General features: G+C 40.5%; 1 protein-coding gene across 8 annotated transcripts in view; it reads left to right on the forward strand.

Annotated features, from left to right (window-relative positions):
• NEB (nebulin) overlaps positions 1-18,870 on the forward strand; it is a 255,506-nt gene that overhangs the window by 229,918 nt on the left and 6,718 nt on the right. For 2 of the 8 annotated variants that reach the window (XM_019522419.1, XM_019522421.1), the window contains 7 exons: positions 1,023-1,115; positions 11,198-11,290; positions 12,280-12,387; positions 12,671-12,857; positions 14,057-14,149; positions 16,628-16,777; positions 17,821-17,930. In XM_019522419.1, the coding sequence (XP_019377964.1) occupies positions 1,023-1,115; positions 11,198-11,290; positions 12,280-12,387; positions 12,671-12,857; positions 14,057-14,149; positions 16,628-16,777; positions 17,821-17,930 (834 nt within the window). Of the gene's footprint in view, positions 1-1,022; positions 1,116-2,299; positions 2,393-2,876; positions 2,970-4,017; positions 4,111-4,670; positions 4,764-5,211; positions 5,305-6,505; positions 6,599-7,217; positions 7,311-7,935; positions 8,029-8,501; positions 8,595-10,053; positions 10,147-10,439; positions 10,533-10,827; positions 10,921-11,197; positions 11,291-12,279; positions 12,388-12,670; positions 12,858-14,056; positions 14,150-16,627; positions 16,778-17,820; positions 17,931-18,870 lie in introns of all 8 variants that reach the window. The other 6 variants (XM_019522414.1, XM_019522420.1, XM_019522415.1 and 3 more) reach the window with 6 other exon arrangements.

An 18,870-nucleotide genomic window follows, 5' to 3' on the forward strand; every position in this document is an offset into this window, starting at 1 on the left:
TATATATATATATAAACAATTAAATTTAGTAAGCACTTTTAATGGTTAGGGTGACCATCAATCCTGTTTGGCAATACAGGACATCCTGGACACTTTTAAGTCTTAAAGTGACCCCCTCCCTTCCTCCCGTGTTGGCAAGTCAGAAGTAAACTTCAGGGAGAGCTGGAAGAAGAGTGACATGCTGCAACAGGCAGCCTGCCTGGCAGCCTTCCTGGGGCCTGTGCCATTTCCCTTCCCCACTGGACTGTGCCCCATTTTAATCTGTGCCTCATGCCTGGGACCCGCCTCCAAAATCCAGGACTGTTCCAGGAAAAATGGGACAGATTGTCATCCTGTTAATGGTTGCATCGCATCTCTGTTCTCATGTATCTGCTGACAGATTAACTGTAAAAGGATTGGAAGGTTTTGAAAACGGTGCTCTACTTTTAAAACGGAGTTATATATAGTCAAAGGTGCTGAGTTGTTTCTCTCAGCTCTCATATTGAAGTCAATAGGATGTGCAGGTTTTCATCCCTGAAAACCAAGCTAATTTTGTTTAGGCGTGTCCTATTTCATAACCTTGGGGCCTCTTTAGCTCTTTTCAAAGTCAAAGACCCACCCATGGAAACCAGTCTTCAGGAACAGTTAGGGTTTCAGCTTTAGTTACGCGGGGAAGGAAGGCTGAGTTAGGTTCTGTCCCTGCTCCATGCTGCCATAACTCTGGAAAAATGCTCTCTTCATTCTGCCTTTCAAAAACAAGCTGTGTATTTTCTGGGGTGTGTTGTATGTAAGAAACTATGGTATGGGAATCCATCGCAACTGCATTGTATGAGACCAGAGTTGAGACTTAAATACCCTGATGACACAGATCATAGAAAGTGCCTTGACTATCCTTCCACATGGGTGCATGTAATGCTTTACATTTCAGTAAGTTAGAGTGTATCCTCTGATTCTTTGTTCTTATGTAATTGGATATGAAGTGTGGGTTTTTTACGCGCTTTAATGTAAGTCCTTTTGTTTTTTGAATATGTGTGACTTTGTAGATTAAGTACAAGGAAAGTATTGGAAAAGGAACTCCAATTCCTGATCTCCCAGAAGTGAAACGTGTCAAGGAGACACAGAAGCACATCAGCTCGGTAGTGGCTGATATTTTTTATACTCATTTGTGTGACCCATTACTGTAGTAACATCCTGTTTGCTCTACTAAACAGTCCTTCTCTTCCTTTCTAACAAATGCTATCATTTTTAGCTGCACCTTGCGGGTGGGTATTCTCCTTAGGCTTAAACTTCTGTTACTATTAAAGGATGTTGCCTGCTGAAGGCACCCCTCCATCATTCTGCTGAGCAGCTGCAGCTGGATGTTAGAACTCCAGATTTCTGCACTGTTCAGTCTTGAGGCTTGATAAACTTAACGCTTAGGAGGTTTAAGTCTATTCCCTATTCCAAACACATAGTTAAGGGCAAGTTCTGCAACAATGATTGGAAGAAAATTTCTGTACAAGTAATTGGAACCATTTTGATTGTCACAAAACCTGGCTACATTGAGAAGTTCAAAGAACACCTGGATCTTTTCTGATACTAGTAAGTGTAACAGTGTCAAAAGATATACCCTACTCTGCTGCTTGTTGGGCAACATTCCTCTTAACTAAAAGAGAATTGTGCATGTAGAAACATGGCAGGATATGGTCTTTTGTTTATTAGCACCTCAGATGTTCACCGTAAATTCAAGTGCCAGTAATTCCCTAATAAATCAATATTAGTAACTTGTAATGGCTTTCCCTTTTTACCCTTTGTAGCTACCCTTTTTTATCTTTGCTCCTTTTAATTCTAATTGTTTTTACAGCTTAGTTTAGCATAACAAAGTTATATTTTCAAGCTATGCTACCTTTTTCTAACCCTGAATTTACTTCATTTGCTTTCTCCTGCCTTGAATGCCTTTTTGAGCATTTATTTATTCTAACCATTTTCTTACTTTGATGGCCTTTTTAAGAAGTGTTATGCAATATATAAGTATGTTCTGTGGATTGTTAAGAAGAACCACCAATACAATGAAAGTTTCTTGACTCTGGATAATAGTTTTGGATCAGACATCTCATATACTCTTCATGAAAAATACAGGCAACTTCTGAAGAAATAATCACAAGTCCAGACAAATCTTGACTTGTCACAAACCAATGTCAAAATTCAGAGAAGCAGACAAAGAAAATGTACATAGATTTAATTTAAATTAAGTATATTTACAGCAAAGAGTGCTGCAGTTACATTTCTGTGAAAAGAGTGCAATTTTCTTATCACCTTTCTGGGTGCTTGTATTCTGCAGGTATTGTACAAAGAGGACCTGGGGACAGGGATCCCAACACCTGTCACTCCAGAGATAGAGAGAGTCAAACGCAATCAAGAACACATTAGCTCGGTATTTTTCAAAGAAATAAAAACTTCCATAACAACTCATCCTTTCATAATAACATCCTAACAATCTTCCTTTGTTTCTTCAATGCTTCATTAAAAAAAAAAAAAAAAAATCCCAGTATTTATAATGCATTCCCCTTATCTCATTTTGCTTTAACTTTTTGGGTGACTTACAACTTTACATGTGTAAAAAACAAAACAAAACAAAAAACCCTTAAAAATCAAAACCAAACCAAACCTGAGGTAAGCTATGGAATTAACAAGGCACTATCCCTTCCTCTTCATTAACAAATTATCATCTATATCATTTTTATGGTATATAGACTGAATAATCAATCACCCTCCACTTTCCTTAGCATTCACCCTTAGATGAAGTGTGAAATCATAAACAGCAGTATTGGTACTAAAAACTACTCACCAAATAGCAAGAGTTTGATGACTTTTCCTATTTCAAGTGATTTTTTTGGATCCTTTTTTGTACTTCACAGGTGTTGTACAAAGAGGGCTTGGGGACAGGGACCCCAACACCAATCACTCCAGAGATGGAGAGAGTCAAACGCAATCAAGAACACATTAGCTCGGTATTTCTAAACATTAAAATAAAACAAAATAAAACCCCTTTAACTCATCCTTATCAATTTTTTTTCTTTTAACCTGTTGCAGGGCTTTGAATCCCAACCCTTTTTTACTGAATCACTAAATCTTTGTTTGATTATTTAAATATTCCACCTAAATCCATCTTAGATACTGTAAATAGTTCCTTCTTTGACAGTTTAACCTTATTTTAACCACGCTCCCTTATTTTTCCTTCCATGTGATATTCAGAATGGAGTTCCCTCTTATTCTAACAGCCATTAGTATTACCCTGCTGGTGCAGTGCAAATGAAAAATAAAACCTAACATTTCTTTAAAGTATACAGTAGAAAGTGCTTAGAACGTAACTTGTCCTTCCTTTGTTCTTGCTGTGTTGGATGCTTTTCTTGTGTCCTGCAGGTTTTGGAAGGAGAACCTGGGCAGCATCCCCATCCCTGCATCGCCATAGCTGAAGAGATTTACATGTGTAATGAAGATTTACTGTAGTACACACAAGCCCTGGGAAAATCTCTTCAGCTTCTGATGCATTCCATTTGAATAGTGGTCCTAAATTCAGCTTATGCCATGACTTTAATTTCTTTTCTTCGCTTTTTAGCATCCCTATTTATACTGTGGGAAGTTTGAATTGATTTACACCACTTTTGAACCAATCACAGGTTGAATTCTCTGCTCACTTTAGGGTTAATGTGCTACTTAGGAGACTATACTGTTATCTCACTTATGCTGTCACATTCACTTAAATCAGTGCAGTTTCTCCAGATTTAATATGGTGTAAGTGAAATTAGAATTTGGCTCTACGGTGTCCTCAGATACACCCATACAGCTCTTACCAATAAGATGTGTGTGTGCATAACTAAGATCAAAGCAAAGTGCAAAATCAGTGATGTTAGCAGGTTTCTCCTCTAACTTTTCTTTGGCTTGGGACAGGGTTAATGCAAAAGTATTTGTTGTGCTTAACACTTCCACCATGGCAGCTACATTTTTATTAATTTGTTCCTTTTTTTCTTTTTTTGACACCTCTTTGCTACCATGCAGGTGTTGTACAAAGAGGGCTTGGGGATTGGAACCCCAACACCTGTCACTCCAGAGATGGAGAGAGTGAAGCGCAATCAAGAACACATTAGCTCGGTATTTTTCTGAAAGGAAAAAAGTTCCCTTTAACACCATTTAAGATGAATTTCTTAACATTCATAAACATTTCACCATTTCCCTTCCATGTAACTAACTTCAAAAAAGCAAAACCACCCTTTTCCCACCATTTACAAATTTCCATGACTATTACCTACCTTATTTTTGTACCTATGTTTTTAGGATTTTTATAATTCTGCAGGAGTCTTAACAATATCCACCTCATTGATTTTGTCCATTTTATAAAACATAGAGCTATTTTATTTGTTTTTCTTTATTTGCCTAAGTGCTATTTTTCACCTACTGTTGTGCACGTAAGACATGTGACATGACATTTCTGCCTATCTAAAGAATTCCATCAAACTTGATCACAATTACTGAATGCAGCACTGACTTTGGCTGGGTTACTTATGAACTTTTCCAGTTTTTTTTGGTTCATGGTAAATTTGGTACACATAAAAATGTTTTTCCTTCATGTTCAGTGATTAACTTCACACAATGGACTGTTATTGTATTTTTATTGTTTTTCATGTTTCTTATACTTCCTTGTTGCTATTCAGGTGTTGTACAAAGAAAACGTGGGGACAGGGACCCCAACACCAATCACTCCAGAGATGGAGAGAGTCAAACTCAATCAAGAACACATTAGCTCGGTATTTTCTAAAAAAAATAAAGTTCCCTTTAACTCCATTTTAAAATATTTTTAACCTTTATGCAAAAGGTGTCATCCTTATTCCTGTCTGTAATCAACTCATACAAATAAGAACATCCTCTTTTCCATCATTTTACTGCAGTTTTCCAGTGATTGTTACTTACCTTAATTGTGTCCCCATATTTTTTGATGTAAATAATCTTGAATAATGGCAGGCATCTTATCCCTTGCCCCAACCTTTCTTTTGACTCTGAAATTAATTTTTACTTTTAGAAAATAACACCCAGGACTTTTCTTTGTAATATTGCCTCGATCCATTATATTTTTTTCCCCAATTTTATTTTATAAGAACTAAAATGTGGTCTTCAGGTCATGTGAGTCCATGTAGCAGACTTTAACATAATTACTCCACTTCATGCCTTTAACTCCACTTCCTTGTTGCTATACAGGTGTTGTACAAAGAGGACCTAGGGACAGGAACTCCAATTCCTGTCACTCCAGAGATTGAGAGAATCAAACGCAATCAAGAACACATTAGCTCGGTATTTTCTGAAAACAAAAAGTTCCCTTTAACTCCATTTTTAAATAATGTTTTAACCTTTAAAGAAAAAAAAAACCCTCCTTATTGCTTTTTGTAATGAACTCATACAAATAAGAACATCCTCTTTCCCATCACTTTACTGCAGTTTTCCAGTGATTGTTACTTACCTTATATCTGCTCCCAGACTTCTCATGTAGACAATCCTGAACAATGTTAACTCTCTGATCCCTTGGCCCAACCTTTCTTTTGACTCCGAAGTTAATTTTTGCCTTTTGAAAATAACACCAAGACTTCTTTTTGTATTTGCTTCAATTTTTGATATTTTCCCCCTGGGTTTAGTCTATATAAGAATTAACACATGCTTGGCCTGATCTTCAGGTGATATGACTCTGTTTGGCTGACTAAATCATTTCAGCCCTGCTGCCTTCATACCTGTAGCAGCAGCGAGTTTATCCTTACACGCAGGTTGCTTCTTTTTAGCATTAGCATTTCTCCAGTGCTATTTGCTGACACGCTCATTTTAAGGTAATCTTCTTAAAAAGAAACAAATAAGAGTCCTTAATATTAACTCTGAACCTTCAGTAGGATTTTATTAATTTTGCGGGGAAGATGAAGCTGCCTAATTGCATATGTGTTAAAAGAAGGAAGCTTAGCAAAATGCCTACAGGGGACGTAGGATCAGATACAAACAAGAAAATGTTCTCTTTTTACTTACAGAAAGAAAATAATTTTCCTAATACCATTTTACTAGATATTTTAACCTGTAAAAAGACTTCACCTTTAATATTTCATCAGGGGCGTAACAAGGTAGTCAGGTGCCTGTCTGGGGCAACTGCCACACAAATGTGCAGTGATGATGTCCGGTTTCTGTTGCACTGTCAGTAGTTTTCTGCTCCCTTGACCTCCAAGTTGGTGTCTGGGGCAGTCGCTCCGCTGCAGTTACGCCATTGTATTTCATGGTAGATGAAATATACTCATTCAGACAGGAAGATTTTTCCATTAAAAACTGATCACAACATATTGTATATGACACTAACTTCAGAGCTCTTTTTTCCCCTAATAACTTTTCCTGCTTTTGCTGATGGCAGCTATGGAGCCAAATGTCTTCCTTACATGCATCACTTTTCCCTGGCAAGCAGAGTGTTATTGACTCTTGCTTTTTTGTGTTTTTGTTTTTTTAATATTTCCATATCACCCCACAGGTATTGTACAAAGAGAGCCTGGGGACAGGGACCCCAACACCAATCACTCCAGAGATGGAGAGAGTCAAACGCAATCAAGAACACATTAGCTCGGTATCTTTGAAAAAAGTTCCCTTTAATGCCATTTAAAATGAATGTTTTAACCTTTATAAAAATCTCCTACCCCATCCCTTCCAAGTAATCAGCTGATACAAATAATGCCAGCAGAGTCCTCTTTTCCCTCATCCCAGTACATTTTTTACAATGATTGTTACTTACCTTATTTTGTTTTCCAGTGTTATAATTTATAAATCCTAAACAATGTTAACCATTTTACTCCTTGTCCCAGCCTCCTTTTTGTCTTTTGCTGTATTGGATGTTTTATGTTCTCTAGTAGATCTCTTTGGCTGGTCAAAAGCACGGGTTGAATTTCCCAGAGACAGTCAGAAAATTCTCATGCAATCAGACAGACTTTTGCTCAGCATTTGCAAGGAAAACCATTTTCTTGTGGATTTTGTACCTATTCTAGAATGAGACATTGGAAGTATTTGATCATGAAGCCATAATCAAAATGCTCATTGCTTTCAGTGGCAGCTTTGTGTGTACAGGGAAGCAGGATCAGACCCAGGACTGACTCTGAGATGGTATCAGATGTAATTCTTATTGCTCTTCTGATTTGTTTGTTTGTTTTCTTGTTCATTTGTTTTCTCGGGTGCTGCTTGTTACCACACAGGTGTTGTACAAAGAGCACGTGGGGACTGGAACCCCCACACCTATCACTCCAGAGGTGGAGAGAGTCAAACGCAACCAGGAACACATTAGCTCGGTATTTGTGCTAGGAGAAAAGTTTCTTTTAACTCGGTATTCAAAATGGATGTTTTAACACGTATTCTGAAAAGTTCCCCCCCTGTTTATTTTTCACATAAATCGACTTACACAGATTACCACAACTTCTTTGTGTCTTACTGCAGTTTGCAGTGACTGCTTTAACTTGCCAAGTTTTGCTCTTCCACTGTTCTTTATAACTTGTTTCCAGTGCTACACTTCTAATCTGAAGAACTTTTAACCATATTCCCTTCTACTTTTTCCTTCCTTTTTTTCTTGAAGCTTTTACTTCGTCTTTTAAAGTGGTAACACTCATTTTGATAATAGCCCTGGCTCCTTATCTGCTGCTTTTTGTGGTTTTGTGTGTAATGAATGTAACAGAATATTTCTTAAAAGAATTATTAATATTTCTTAAAAGAATGGGTATCTACTTAAAAAGATATATGTTAAATCCTTGTTTTCCAGAAACAAATTTCTCAAATGCATTCTTTTAAAAATGTAATACCAGTCCTACAAAATTGGGAGGGGAAGGGAAACAACCTAGGACATGCCTTCAGCTTCAGATTTGTCACAATTAGACATGTATTTATTGCTGCTTTCTTTGGCTGCTTTCTTATGTCTCACAGGTGTTGTACAAAGAGAGCTTAGGGAAAGCAACCCCGACACCCATTACTCCAGAGATGGAGAGAGTCAAACGCAATCAAGAACACATTAGCTCGGTATTTCTAACAGGAAAAAGCTCTTTCAGATATGAAATATTTAACAAAATAGTACAGATTTTAACAAGCGGTGCTTCTTAACTTAAAAAGATGTGAATTCACTACTTAGCATTAAAGCCATCCTTTTCTCTTATAAGCAAACTGTGGAACCCTTAACACTTTAATATTAGGTTTTCATACAGGATCTTGACTTTTTTTTTCCTTTTTGTGATTTTTTTCAGTATTTCCTTTTCTGTTGCTGTTTACCCTTCTAGCATTCTTACTACCATACTATTTTGCTTTTATGCAGTGCTGATACTCTACCGGGACTATTTCTGCACTCAATTAAATTAATGACCAAGTTCCCATTGATTTTATTGAAAACAGGAGTGGGCCCACAAAGTAACACTTTCTAAATGTGATCATTCAGAAGCATTCTTGTTTTTGTTGTTGTTGCTTTTTGATGATGTTTGGATACTCCTTGTATCCTATAGGTTTTGTACAAAGAAAACGTGGGGAAAGCGACCCCAACACCAATCACTCCAGAGATGGAGAGGGTCAAACGGACTCAAGAATTCATTAGCTCGGTACCTATGAAGTCAACCATTTCCCCCTTTTAACTTATGTTTTAATTAATAACATTCTAACACATAACAGAAAGGCTTTTTAGCTTTAAAATTAGGTAATTCTGTCTGTTTGCATAATAATTTCCCCCTTTGCTTCTAAAAATAAACCTAGTTTTAGTGTTAACATTTGACCCTTTGGTTTTTATAATCTTGCTCTTATGTCTGTAGGGCTCTATCCAGATATTAACTATGGCTGCTGGCCCAAGAGCTCAGCAAAGCCTCCTGTCTCTTTTTCAGCTAAAGCCAAGGAGAGCCTGCCTCTGATGAGCATAATGCGATTAACCCTCAGTGAATTGGTATTCATGTTGCTCACAGCATATGAGCTGGATCTGGCATTGAACGTAATAGGGCATCCAGGGTGCAGGCTGCATGCAGTGGTCTGCCTGTGCTGATGCTCTGTAGCACTGGGTCCAGCCCACATACCCAGTGCTCATCCTGGGAGCAGGCACATACTGCATGTGGTACCCATTGCTGCAGGCACTCCATAGTTTCATAGTTTCTAGGGTCGGAAGGGACCTGAGCAGATCTAGTCTGACCCCCTGCCATGGAAGGAAGAGCACTGGGGTCAAACGACCCCAGCAAGGTGGTCATCCAACCTCCTCTTAAAAACCCCCAGGGTGGGAGCCTGCACCACCTCACTTGGAAGCTGGTTCCAGACCCTAGCCGCCCTCACCGTGAAGTAGCGCCTCCTGATATCCAACTTAAACCTTCCCTCCGCCAGCTTGTGACCATTGTTCCTGGTCACTCCTTGCGGCGCTCGGGGGAACAGGGACTCCCCCAGCACCTGCTGATCCCCCCTAACCAGTTTATAACAGGCCACAAGATCCCCCCTCAGCCTTCTCTTTTGAAGGCTGAACAGGTTCAGGTCCCGCAACCTTTCCTCATAAACTGGCACACTAGAAGTTTACCAGTTGTGGAAGGGTAGTCGGTGGAATCCATGCACACTGCTCGGGTTGGGGTTGAGCATTTCAGGTGCTTGAGCATAGATGACCACTTCCAAACTGCCCCTTCTACTGTGATTCCTTCTACCCCATCATCTCTGTATCAAGGTTTGCAATAGATGAGGCTGGACCTGTGTGGTGTATGGGAGATGGACTCATTTTTCAGCTCTTCTTAGATCAAAAATTCCTGGAGAGAGGACGAACCTTTTCTTTGAATAGGTCTGCTGCAGGCACAGACAACTTTCCAGAGCTTATGGACCCCCGAATGTCATGGATTCTTGCAGCTGGATAGAGCCCTTCCATGTTAATATGAAATCAGCCATTTAATAATCTTTTATTTTTTGTTTACAGTTTCTTTTTCACACATTACACATCCCTGTCCCCAACTGTGCTGGCATTCATGCAGTGAAATATGATAATTGTATAACATTCTTTTGTATCAGGTTTAATATTTTGGATACATCTTTTGTATCCCATAGGTGTTGTACAAAGAAAACCTGGGGCAAGCAACCCCGACACCTGTCACTCCAGAGATAGAGAGAGTCAAGCGCAATCAAGAAAACATTAGCTTGGTATTGTTTTGAGAAACCAAAATGAGACATGACAGAGCATCTCTAAATAACTTACTCTGCCTGGTTTCGTTTAACTCCTAATTTTTCCCCCAGATTTTTAGAATGTCATTTTTGATCGGCTCTTACAAGAATTGATTTTCTTTTTCCTATTAACTTATTTTTATAAACAACCTTTTTCCCCTGAGTTTTTTTCCTCATTAATTAGTGACATTTACTATAACAAAGTAACAATTTAAAATATCCTTCCGTCGTACAGTTCTATGATTTTTTGAATACATCTTTGCAATTTGTAGGTTATGTACAAAGAAGGCTTAGGGAAAGCCACTCCGACACCCCTTACTCCAGAGATGGAAAGAGTCAAACGCAATCAAGAACACATTAGCTTGGTACTGTTTTGAGAAATCAAAATGGGATGTTACTGAACATCTCTAAATAACTTATTTTGCCTGGTTTTATTTAACTCCTAATATTTTCCACAAATTTTTAAATTGTAATTTTTATTGGTTCTTTTGAATGACAAGAATTGATTTTCTTTTTCCTATTAACATATTTCTATAAATATCCTTTTTCCTCTGAGCTTTTTCATTAATCAATGACATTTACTATAAAAAGTAACAATTTAAAAATATCCTGCCATTGTACAGTTCTGTGATTTTTTGAATACGTCTTTGCAATTTGTAGGTAATGTACAAAGAAGGCTTAGGGAAAGCCACTCCGACACCTCTAACTCCAGAGATGGAAAGAGTGAAACGCAATCAAGAACACATTAGCTCGGTATTGAAGAAAATAAATCAACAGCTTTCTATTAAAAATAACAAGCCTGAAAAACTCTCCCACTGCTAATTTATCCCAATTTTTCAAGTCTTTTTTCTTTGTTTTTTTCAGTTAAAAGATCAGTTTTACTTTTTATCAAATAACTCTTTAACTGCTTTACTTTGAGATTTATACCCATGCACTGCTGAGTCTGATTAAACAATAACACCATTGACCAAGTGTTTCTTCAACAATTGTCTAGTTCTTGATTTCTGGATACTTTTTTTGTACACTATAGGTATGGTACAAAGAGAACATGGGAAAAGGAACTCCGACACCTATGACTCCAGAGATGGAGAGAGCTAAACGCAATCAAGAAAATATTAGCTCGGTATTTAATAGGATGATAAGCAAAAAATAGCAAATAACATTTTAACAACATAAATTGTGTAGTCCTTTCCTTATTCAACTTAAGAATCTAGTTCAGATATTAACTTTACTACCTAGTTTTGAATTCTAAGAAGAATATAACTAAATATAACCCTAAACTAAAATATAACCCTTTTAATTCTTATCATTTTATTATCCTTGTTTAACCAACTCCTTGTTTACATATGATTAACTGCTTCAGGATTTTAAAATAATTATTTGATTTTTAAATAACAACTTTAACTATCTAAATCCCTAATAATATCTTCTGTGCTTAGTGTGCTTACACAGTATGAGATGCAGAGTGAACATTCTTCAGCAGCACTGATATCTGGTTTATTTTTCTGATATTTTAGATAAAATAAGTTAAACACAAAAGGTTTATCCCCTTATGACAATTCCCCTGCCTCCCCACCCCGCCCTCTATTCATCATGCTGTAGCCTGCAAACTGTTACGTACCCAAGTAGTTTCAGCAAGGTTGATTTATCTAGGACTGCTGCAGAAGGATATGCAAAACCTCATAATATAATTTAATATAAGAAGTCTGTATGGTATAAACATCCTAAGTGTTTTTTCTACTATACCATTAAAATCAGTGAGTTGCATGTCAATGAACACAAACAGAATTGGTCCCAAGGTATTGTATCTAAGAACAATTTTCAATTTCATTGCATTAAAGAGACATCATCATCATTTTCACCCTCATGTTCAAGTCTTGTGAAGTCAAAGGTCTTTTTACTTAGTGTAAAAGGTTTGGGGGTTAGAACTATACCATACCTGTGCCATCCATGTCTTACTAAACAACTTAACATCTGGCTTGATGGCCAGGGTTTGGCCAACACTTCCTTATTCATTATTTCTCATTTCATACCTTCCTGCTTGACACGCTTGCCAAGAACTCAAAGGCATCCTCGCTGACCCCTGTTCCTTCCCTGTTTCTCATTTATCAGGTTCTTTATTCAGATAGTTTCCGGAAACAAGTGCAAGGCAGAGCAGCATATGTGCTCGATACTCCTGAAATGAGGCGTGTACGAGACAGCCAGCGACACATCTCCACGGTAGGGATTGATTTTTTTTTAGAAGTTTAAGAAGTAGTATAAGAATTGAACTCAGAGGCCTCATGAGATCCTTTATTTGCCAGGTCTGGGCTAATGTACTATGGCAATTCTCATTATAATATTGATCTATCAAAAACATAAAAGAATTCAAAAGGGGTAAACAACTTGGATTACAGAAGGTTCAAAGATGTCAGTGCACATCTCTACCTGATACCTCCTCAAGAAAAATCACTTATTTAACTCACCTCCAGAAAAATAGACATGTATTTTGTTTTACTTGTAGGTGAAATACCATGAAGATTTTGAGAAACACAAAGGTAGCTTTACGCCTGTGGTTACTGATCCCATTACAGAGCGTGTGAAAAAGAACACGTATGATTTCAGCGATATTAACTACAGAGGCATTCAAAGGCGCGTTGTGGAAATGGAGCGCAAACGAGTGGACCAGGATCAAGACAACAATTTTACAGGTATTCTGCAGTCATCTGCTATCTGGAACGTTATGCTTAATCCAGAGCTTTTTCAGTTTGGTGTAGAGGGATTATAGAACAACATTTAAAGAGCCATGTAAATGACCATATTGTACAGAGTATAGGTCGACACATATAAATTGACCCCATGTTTCTGTAAAACACAGTTAGGATTTTTGTATGTCCAATGTATAAATTGACCCAGCCTCAGTGTGCGAGACACTGAAAGCCCAGGTGGGCTTGTGGGAGAGGCAGCATGCTGGTGGACTCCCAGGAAGTTGGATTGGGCCCCTGGGAGCTTGGGCAGTATGCCAGACACTGGCAGGCTGCCCAGCTGGTCTCAGGAGGTGTTGCCACTGTGCAGGGAAGGACTGCGCCCACCCCTGCAGCTCAGGGGCTGCATGGCCTGGTGGCAGCTCCCTCCCCAACCATGGGGCAGGCAGAGAGGCTCTGCCAAAAGCAGGATTGAGCCCCTCACTGCTTCTGCCTTCAGCAGGCACCTGTGACTGGCAGAATGCCTGGCGCTGCCCAGGAAGAGGCTGGCTTCCTAAGGGGCAGCGCAGGGTGTTGGGCAGGGGCAGGGGGAAGGGGAGCCTAGGGGTGTTAGGCAGGGACCCCTCTGCCCCTGCCCGACACCCCGTGCTGCCCCTGGAGAAAGCCAGCCCCCTCCTGGGTGGCACCAGGCATCCTGCTGGCTGCAGGCGCCAGCTGAAGGCTGAAGCAATGAGGGGGCCAATCATGTTTTTGGCAGAGCCTCCCCACCTGCCCCATGGCTGGGGAACAAACTGGCACCTGGGCCGGGCAGCCCCTGAGCTGTGGGAAGTGGCCCAGTCTTTCTCTCCGTGGTGGCAGGACCCCTTGGTGCTGGCTGGGCAGGTTGCCAGTGGGCGACCCTTTTGTTTGAACCGTCTTTGCAGATCCTGCAGGAATGAATGTGACTTCACTGTACAAATTAGTATTAAGGAGAAAAAACGGCTCTCACTAATAGCTGATCTGGTTTAAATTTGAGAATTTAAGATTTGAGCATTATGGGTTGATTAAATTCTTTGTAAGCTTCTTTGCTTACATTCTTCAAATGTGTTCAGCTTTAGGCAACAAAGTTTACTGCCAAATGTCTCTAGGAAATTCTTGTGTTCTGGTTCTTCGTCTGTATCTGATTTTCAGATAATGGGTAAAAATTCAACACCTTTCTCTTACAGATCTTCGTGTTTGGCGCACTAATCCTGGATCAGTCTTTGACTATGACCCTGCAGAAGACAACATTCAGTCCAGAAGCCTTCACATGATATCCGGTATGTTCCACGCTATCTGCCAGTGACGGGAACTAAGGATAAATCCGAAAAGTGACTCACGGGTGGCAAAAACCAAACGTTCTCATGTCTAATGTTTAGGTGCTAGGCTTTGGGAATGGAAACACAGATTATGCCTAAATTCCATATATTTGGCTTCAGGCTAGTTAGTCACTGAGGACTGGAGTTCAAAATACCCTGCACACAGAGTGAAGGGACAGCCAAGGGGAAATGCCAAAGAGTCCTGTTTGTCTAAAATCTCACCTCTCTTCTCAGGGTAGGTGACTGTTTCAGGGTTTCAGGTGTCCATGTGAGATACAGACTCACAACTTTAAGCTTGTACCTTTATTACAGGCAAATGATTCATTCTTTTAAGACACAAGGGGCGTTCCTACGTGTGCTTTTCCTAATGCGCATTAAATTTAGTACCTCCAATATGAGGTACTAAATAAATGCACACTAGGCTGTGCTAATGCGTAGTAGCGCAAATGCATGCTTTTTAGGTGACACTTAATGCACAAAAGCCTATTCTACTGCGTATTAGCATATTAACACTTTTTAATGCACCTTTTTAATGAGCAAATAGGCTACTGCACATTAAAGCTCATGTGTAGATTCACCCAAGCAAAATTGTGCAGTGATATGACCATTTTCCTAGGAAGGGGGAGGCGTGTTGAAGATGTTGGGTCCCTGGGCAGAAGGGAGTGAAGTGTCATGGGGCCAAAAGAAAAGCAAGCAAGCAGGGAGCCTGCCACCCCAGTGAGAGGGATATCAAAGCGTGGGAGGGATGTCCTGGGTTAGAGCACTTTTCTTTGGGAGGGATGGCATATGTAGCTTTGAAAAGCTGTTATACAAAAGGTGCTCATGGATGATGGCAGAAGTTGGCACTGAACTCAGTGTTGTCAAAGCATTTTAGGTGTGTTTTGACCATGCTGGTTGAACTGAGCCCTGCAGGGACACTAATGCCTAGCTGGTGAATTCCAGATGGCTTCTGGTGTAGGTTTTGTGCTTAACGATTCACCTCAGCAAAAATGGTGACATTTCTGGGCATGTACAGCAGTGAGATTTTAGGTGTTTTCACCACCTGAAATGCCTCCATATTTAGGTTTTTGCAGATCTTGCACTAGGACATCTAAATTCCATCTAAAGTGCAACTGGGGCACCTACATCCTACTTTGGGTCTAGTGCTAAATGTTATGCTTGATACTGTGCTTGTCTTCCAGTTCAATGCGTTTCTGACTCAGATGTATACTGAGTTTTTGGCTACCAGAGGACATCTCAGATCTCCACTTGGAGTGTTTTTCATCAGTTGCAGGAAATGAGGAAGTTGAAAAAGGAGTAGATTTGTGTACTGATTTCTGGATGTCATTTATTAAATATGGAGGCACCCAAATTCTAGTGAAAGAGAGGGGATGAGGGCCCTTGGGCCCACTTTGAAGGTTACAACCTGCATAGCTAGGTAGCTAAACTAACTAGCTTCAGATGTGGTGTTGATAGCGAACATCCATATAGAGCTAATGAACCATATAAACCTATAGACAATAGGTATAGCTAATCTTGAAAATGCAGAAATGATTCAACCTCTTACTATATACATGCATATTAGTTCTTCACATGGGGCGTGTTGGATTGTTTGTTATCTAGTTAGCTTATGCATCATAGTATGTCTATCAAAAGTAAGTCTTTCTTAGCTTACCAGAATGTGTAATGAAGAGGTGGTATGGGATCTTGGCATTCTTTTTGTTTCCCTTCCCATTTCCATTTTCTTCCTCTTGTTTTTTTGAGAAAAGAGCTGTGCTAACATCAACAGCGGGGATGGGGGCATGGATTGACTGAGGACAGCAAAGTATCCACTTTATTAATGTACAGTGCACCCTTCAGCTTCTGGAAAATTTCAGTCAGGGACAACGAAGGGAGGTGTTCACATCAAGGTGTCATTAACGGTTCTCAGTGGTCCTGCTTGGTTTAATAGCTTAACTGGGGCCAAGTGCTTTGAAAATATAATTTTCTTATAAAAATAAAGGTAAGAGCTGAATATCAGCAGTGGGACATACAACAAGCAAATACAGAAAAAAAATGGGGTTGGAAAACCTAAAGAAAAGCATACTGCTCTTTCCAACAGAAAAAAATAGGGACGTTGAATCATGCTTGTCTATCAAGAAGTCCCTACTTTGCCCTTCCAGTAACACTGCAGCAGTTGAATGCTCCTAAATTTCAACCATTAACCATTTGCTGTGTTTTTTTCATTAGATATTATTGCACTTGCAAAGCTATCTAGAATGTAAGTAGCTTGGCTTAGTAGCGTCTTCCTACTATGCCAGATAAGCCCTATATACCAGCACTCACCTGTGGTAGACCAGCACCCTTGCAGTCAGTGGCAGTGGGATCTCATGGAGAATTTGGCCTTGCTGTAGAGTACTACCGAGGTAACTGGAAACAGAGTAGCACTCAGTCTGGTTTCTCCTTGTTTCCCTTCCCAAGTCCATGCCCAGCGCCGCAGCCGGGAGCACTCTCGTTCCGCCAGCGCGTTAAGCATTAGTGCCGGCGATGAGAAATCGGAGCACTCAGAGGGCGGGGAGCAACACCTGTCCTATTACAGTAATGGAGGCTTCTTTGCTACAACCACAACAGGTAGGAAGGGGACAAACCCTTGTTGTTTAATCACAGGTCAACCTAGGATTGAGAGGACTCGGATTGGCTGGTGTTACCTTCCTCTGCCTTAATGCAGGACAGCAAACTCCACCTTGCCCACTACTATTCTCAAAGCAAACATCACCTGAGCTGCAAAAGTGGGCTGCTGCTTCATTGATAGGTGTTTTAACACCTTGGACATAGCCCACTTCCAAAGTGCACTGTGCTTAGTGAGGGTGTCAGGCAGTTGAGCCTGGTCCCAACTTGGGACTTTGTCTGCTGGAGGTCCTGGCTGACTGGCTCGCCTATACCAGGAGTCCCCTTGTCCTCTGGACTCTACTTTTTTTGTGTCTTACCTCACTCTCTTCTTCCCTTTGCACACATGAAATCAGCAAGGTGATTGTGTTGGTGTGCATTAGCTGATGGGCATGCCCCAGTGCGTACTGTGGGAGTGAAGGTCAACAGTGGAGCGGGATAGGGAAACAACTCTACCCACCCATCAAGGGGAAGGGCCTGTACTCTGTAGGAAAGGGTACGGGTGGCCTTGCCCAATGCGAGCAGAGTGAACTGAGAGGGGGAAGTAATGCTGAACCTCTAATGGGCTGGCGTCCACCAGCTCTGAAATATCAGGTCCTGCTCCAGCATGTCACTTGGGTTAGAGCAACAGAACTGAGGCTCCTGGGCTCTAGTCCCAACTCTGTAATGTAGTAGAGATACATTTGCGCAAGTTGGAAAATGCACGGGAAAAAACCCCCGTTTTCTAGGTAAAGATCTGGACAGGACTACAAGGCAGTATAGAAAAATAAACAGTAATGCCATTTTCCCAATATCCAATGCACTTGAACTTCAGATACTGGCCAGACTCACCAATTAACCTACACTGGCATGGAGGTCAATGGGGTTATGGAGATTTGCTGAGCTGGTGCAGTATCATCTTTATTTACAAGTATCAAAAACACAGTTCACAGCTTTGGAAAAACAACATTGAGAGGGGGAGGTAAGGAACAAGCCTGCAGCTCATTTACCACTCTTTTATTCCCTAGTTGGCTACAAGCAGGCTAAAACTGTAGAGCTGCCACAACAAAGATCATCATCTGTTGCCACCCAGCAGACAACAGTGTCGTCTGTTCCCTCCCACCCATCTACTGCTGGTGTAAGTAACATTGATTACATTGTTTGCCAGTTAGGCTCAAGCTTCCTTTGCTCTGCTTATATCTACAGGGCCTTTAGCTTCTTTCACATTTTTTCCCAAAGGTATTAAAAAAAAAAACACCCATCCAGGTAGTCCCAAATATTTGAACATTGTTTAGAACTAGCTATATTCACTCAGGCCTTTGGTAACTGGTGCTCTGCAATCTCCTGCCGATTAAAAGTCCCAGAGCGGCTTCACCCAAGCCTGGCTAGTTTAGTTAGGTATTGCAAGTATTTAAACATGGGCTGGGGATCATCAATGCTCGAGGGCACTATGCACGCAGAAATGGGTGATGCAGGTGTGCTAACATGCCTGGCTGATGGTAAGTGAAAAGTAGATAAAACAAGGCATCTCTGAGTAGGCCCAGCCTCAGCTGCAAACTAAGCTTAACTCTACCTCCACTCTACCTTTAGCCAGGTAACTAGTACTTAAGCAGCTATAGTAGCAAGGTAAGTCACATCTTGGGTTACTTATGCACGTTAAGTCTTATGCAGTTACAGGAAGGCATATAACTTTGTGTAAATCACAAGAAGGGTGACAACCACCCTCGTTTCTCAGCCAAGCAAGTAGGAAATTTGTTCAGGGCTGGTGGCTCAGGTTTTAGGTACCTTGTCACCCTGAAGGGGTTTAGGTTACTAATTGGGGAGTGAAAGCTGTAGGATCTAACTACTAGGCTACAGGTCAGTGCAAGAGCAGCCTCTGGACCTCCAGCTGCAGCTGGCCCACAGGGTAGCCAGCCAGGCAAGTGATACGAGCCAGGACCGATGCCAATCAGTGAAACTGTCTTGAAAAAGATGGGACCTGACCCATCCCTCCTCCCCCATCCCAGCTGTCTGCATTTTGGATGTAATAGCCACTAAGATTTAAAAACATTTGGGGGGGGGGGGGGGCTGAATCCATG

This window comes from Gavialis gangeticus, unplaced genomic scaffold (genome assembly GCF_001723915.1).
Source record: "Gavialis gangeticus isolate Ggan-Ray unplaced genomic scaffold, GavGan_comp1, whole genome shotgun sequence".
Taxonomy (NCBI): domain Eukaryota; kingdom Metazoa; phylum Chordata; order Crocodylia; family Gavialidae; genus Gavialis; species Gavialis gangeticus.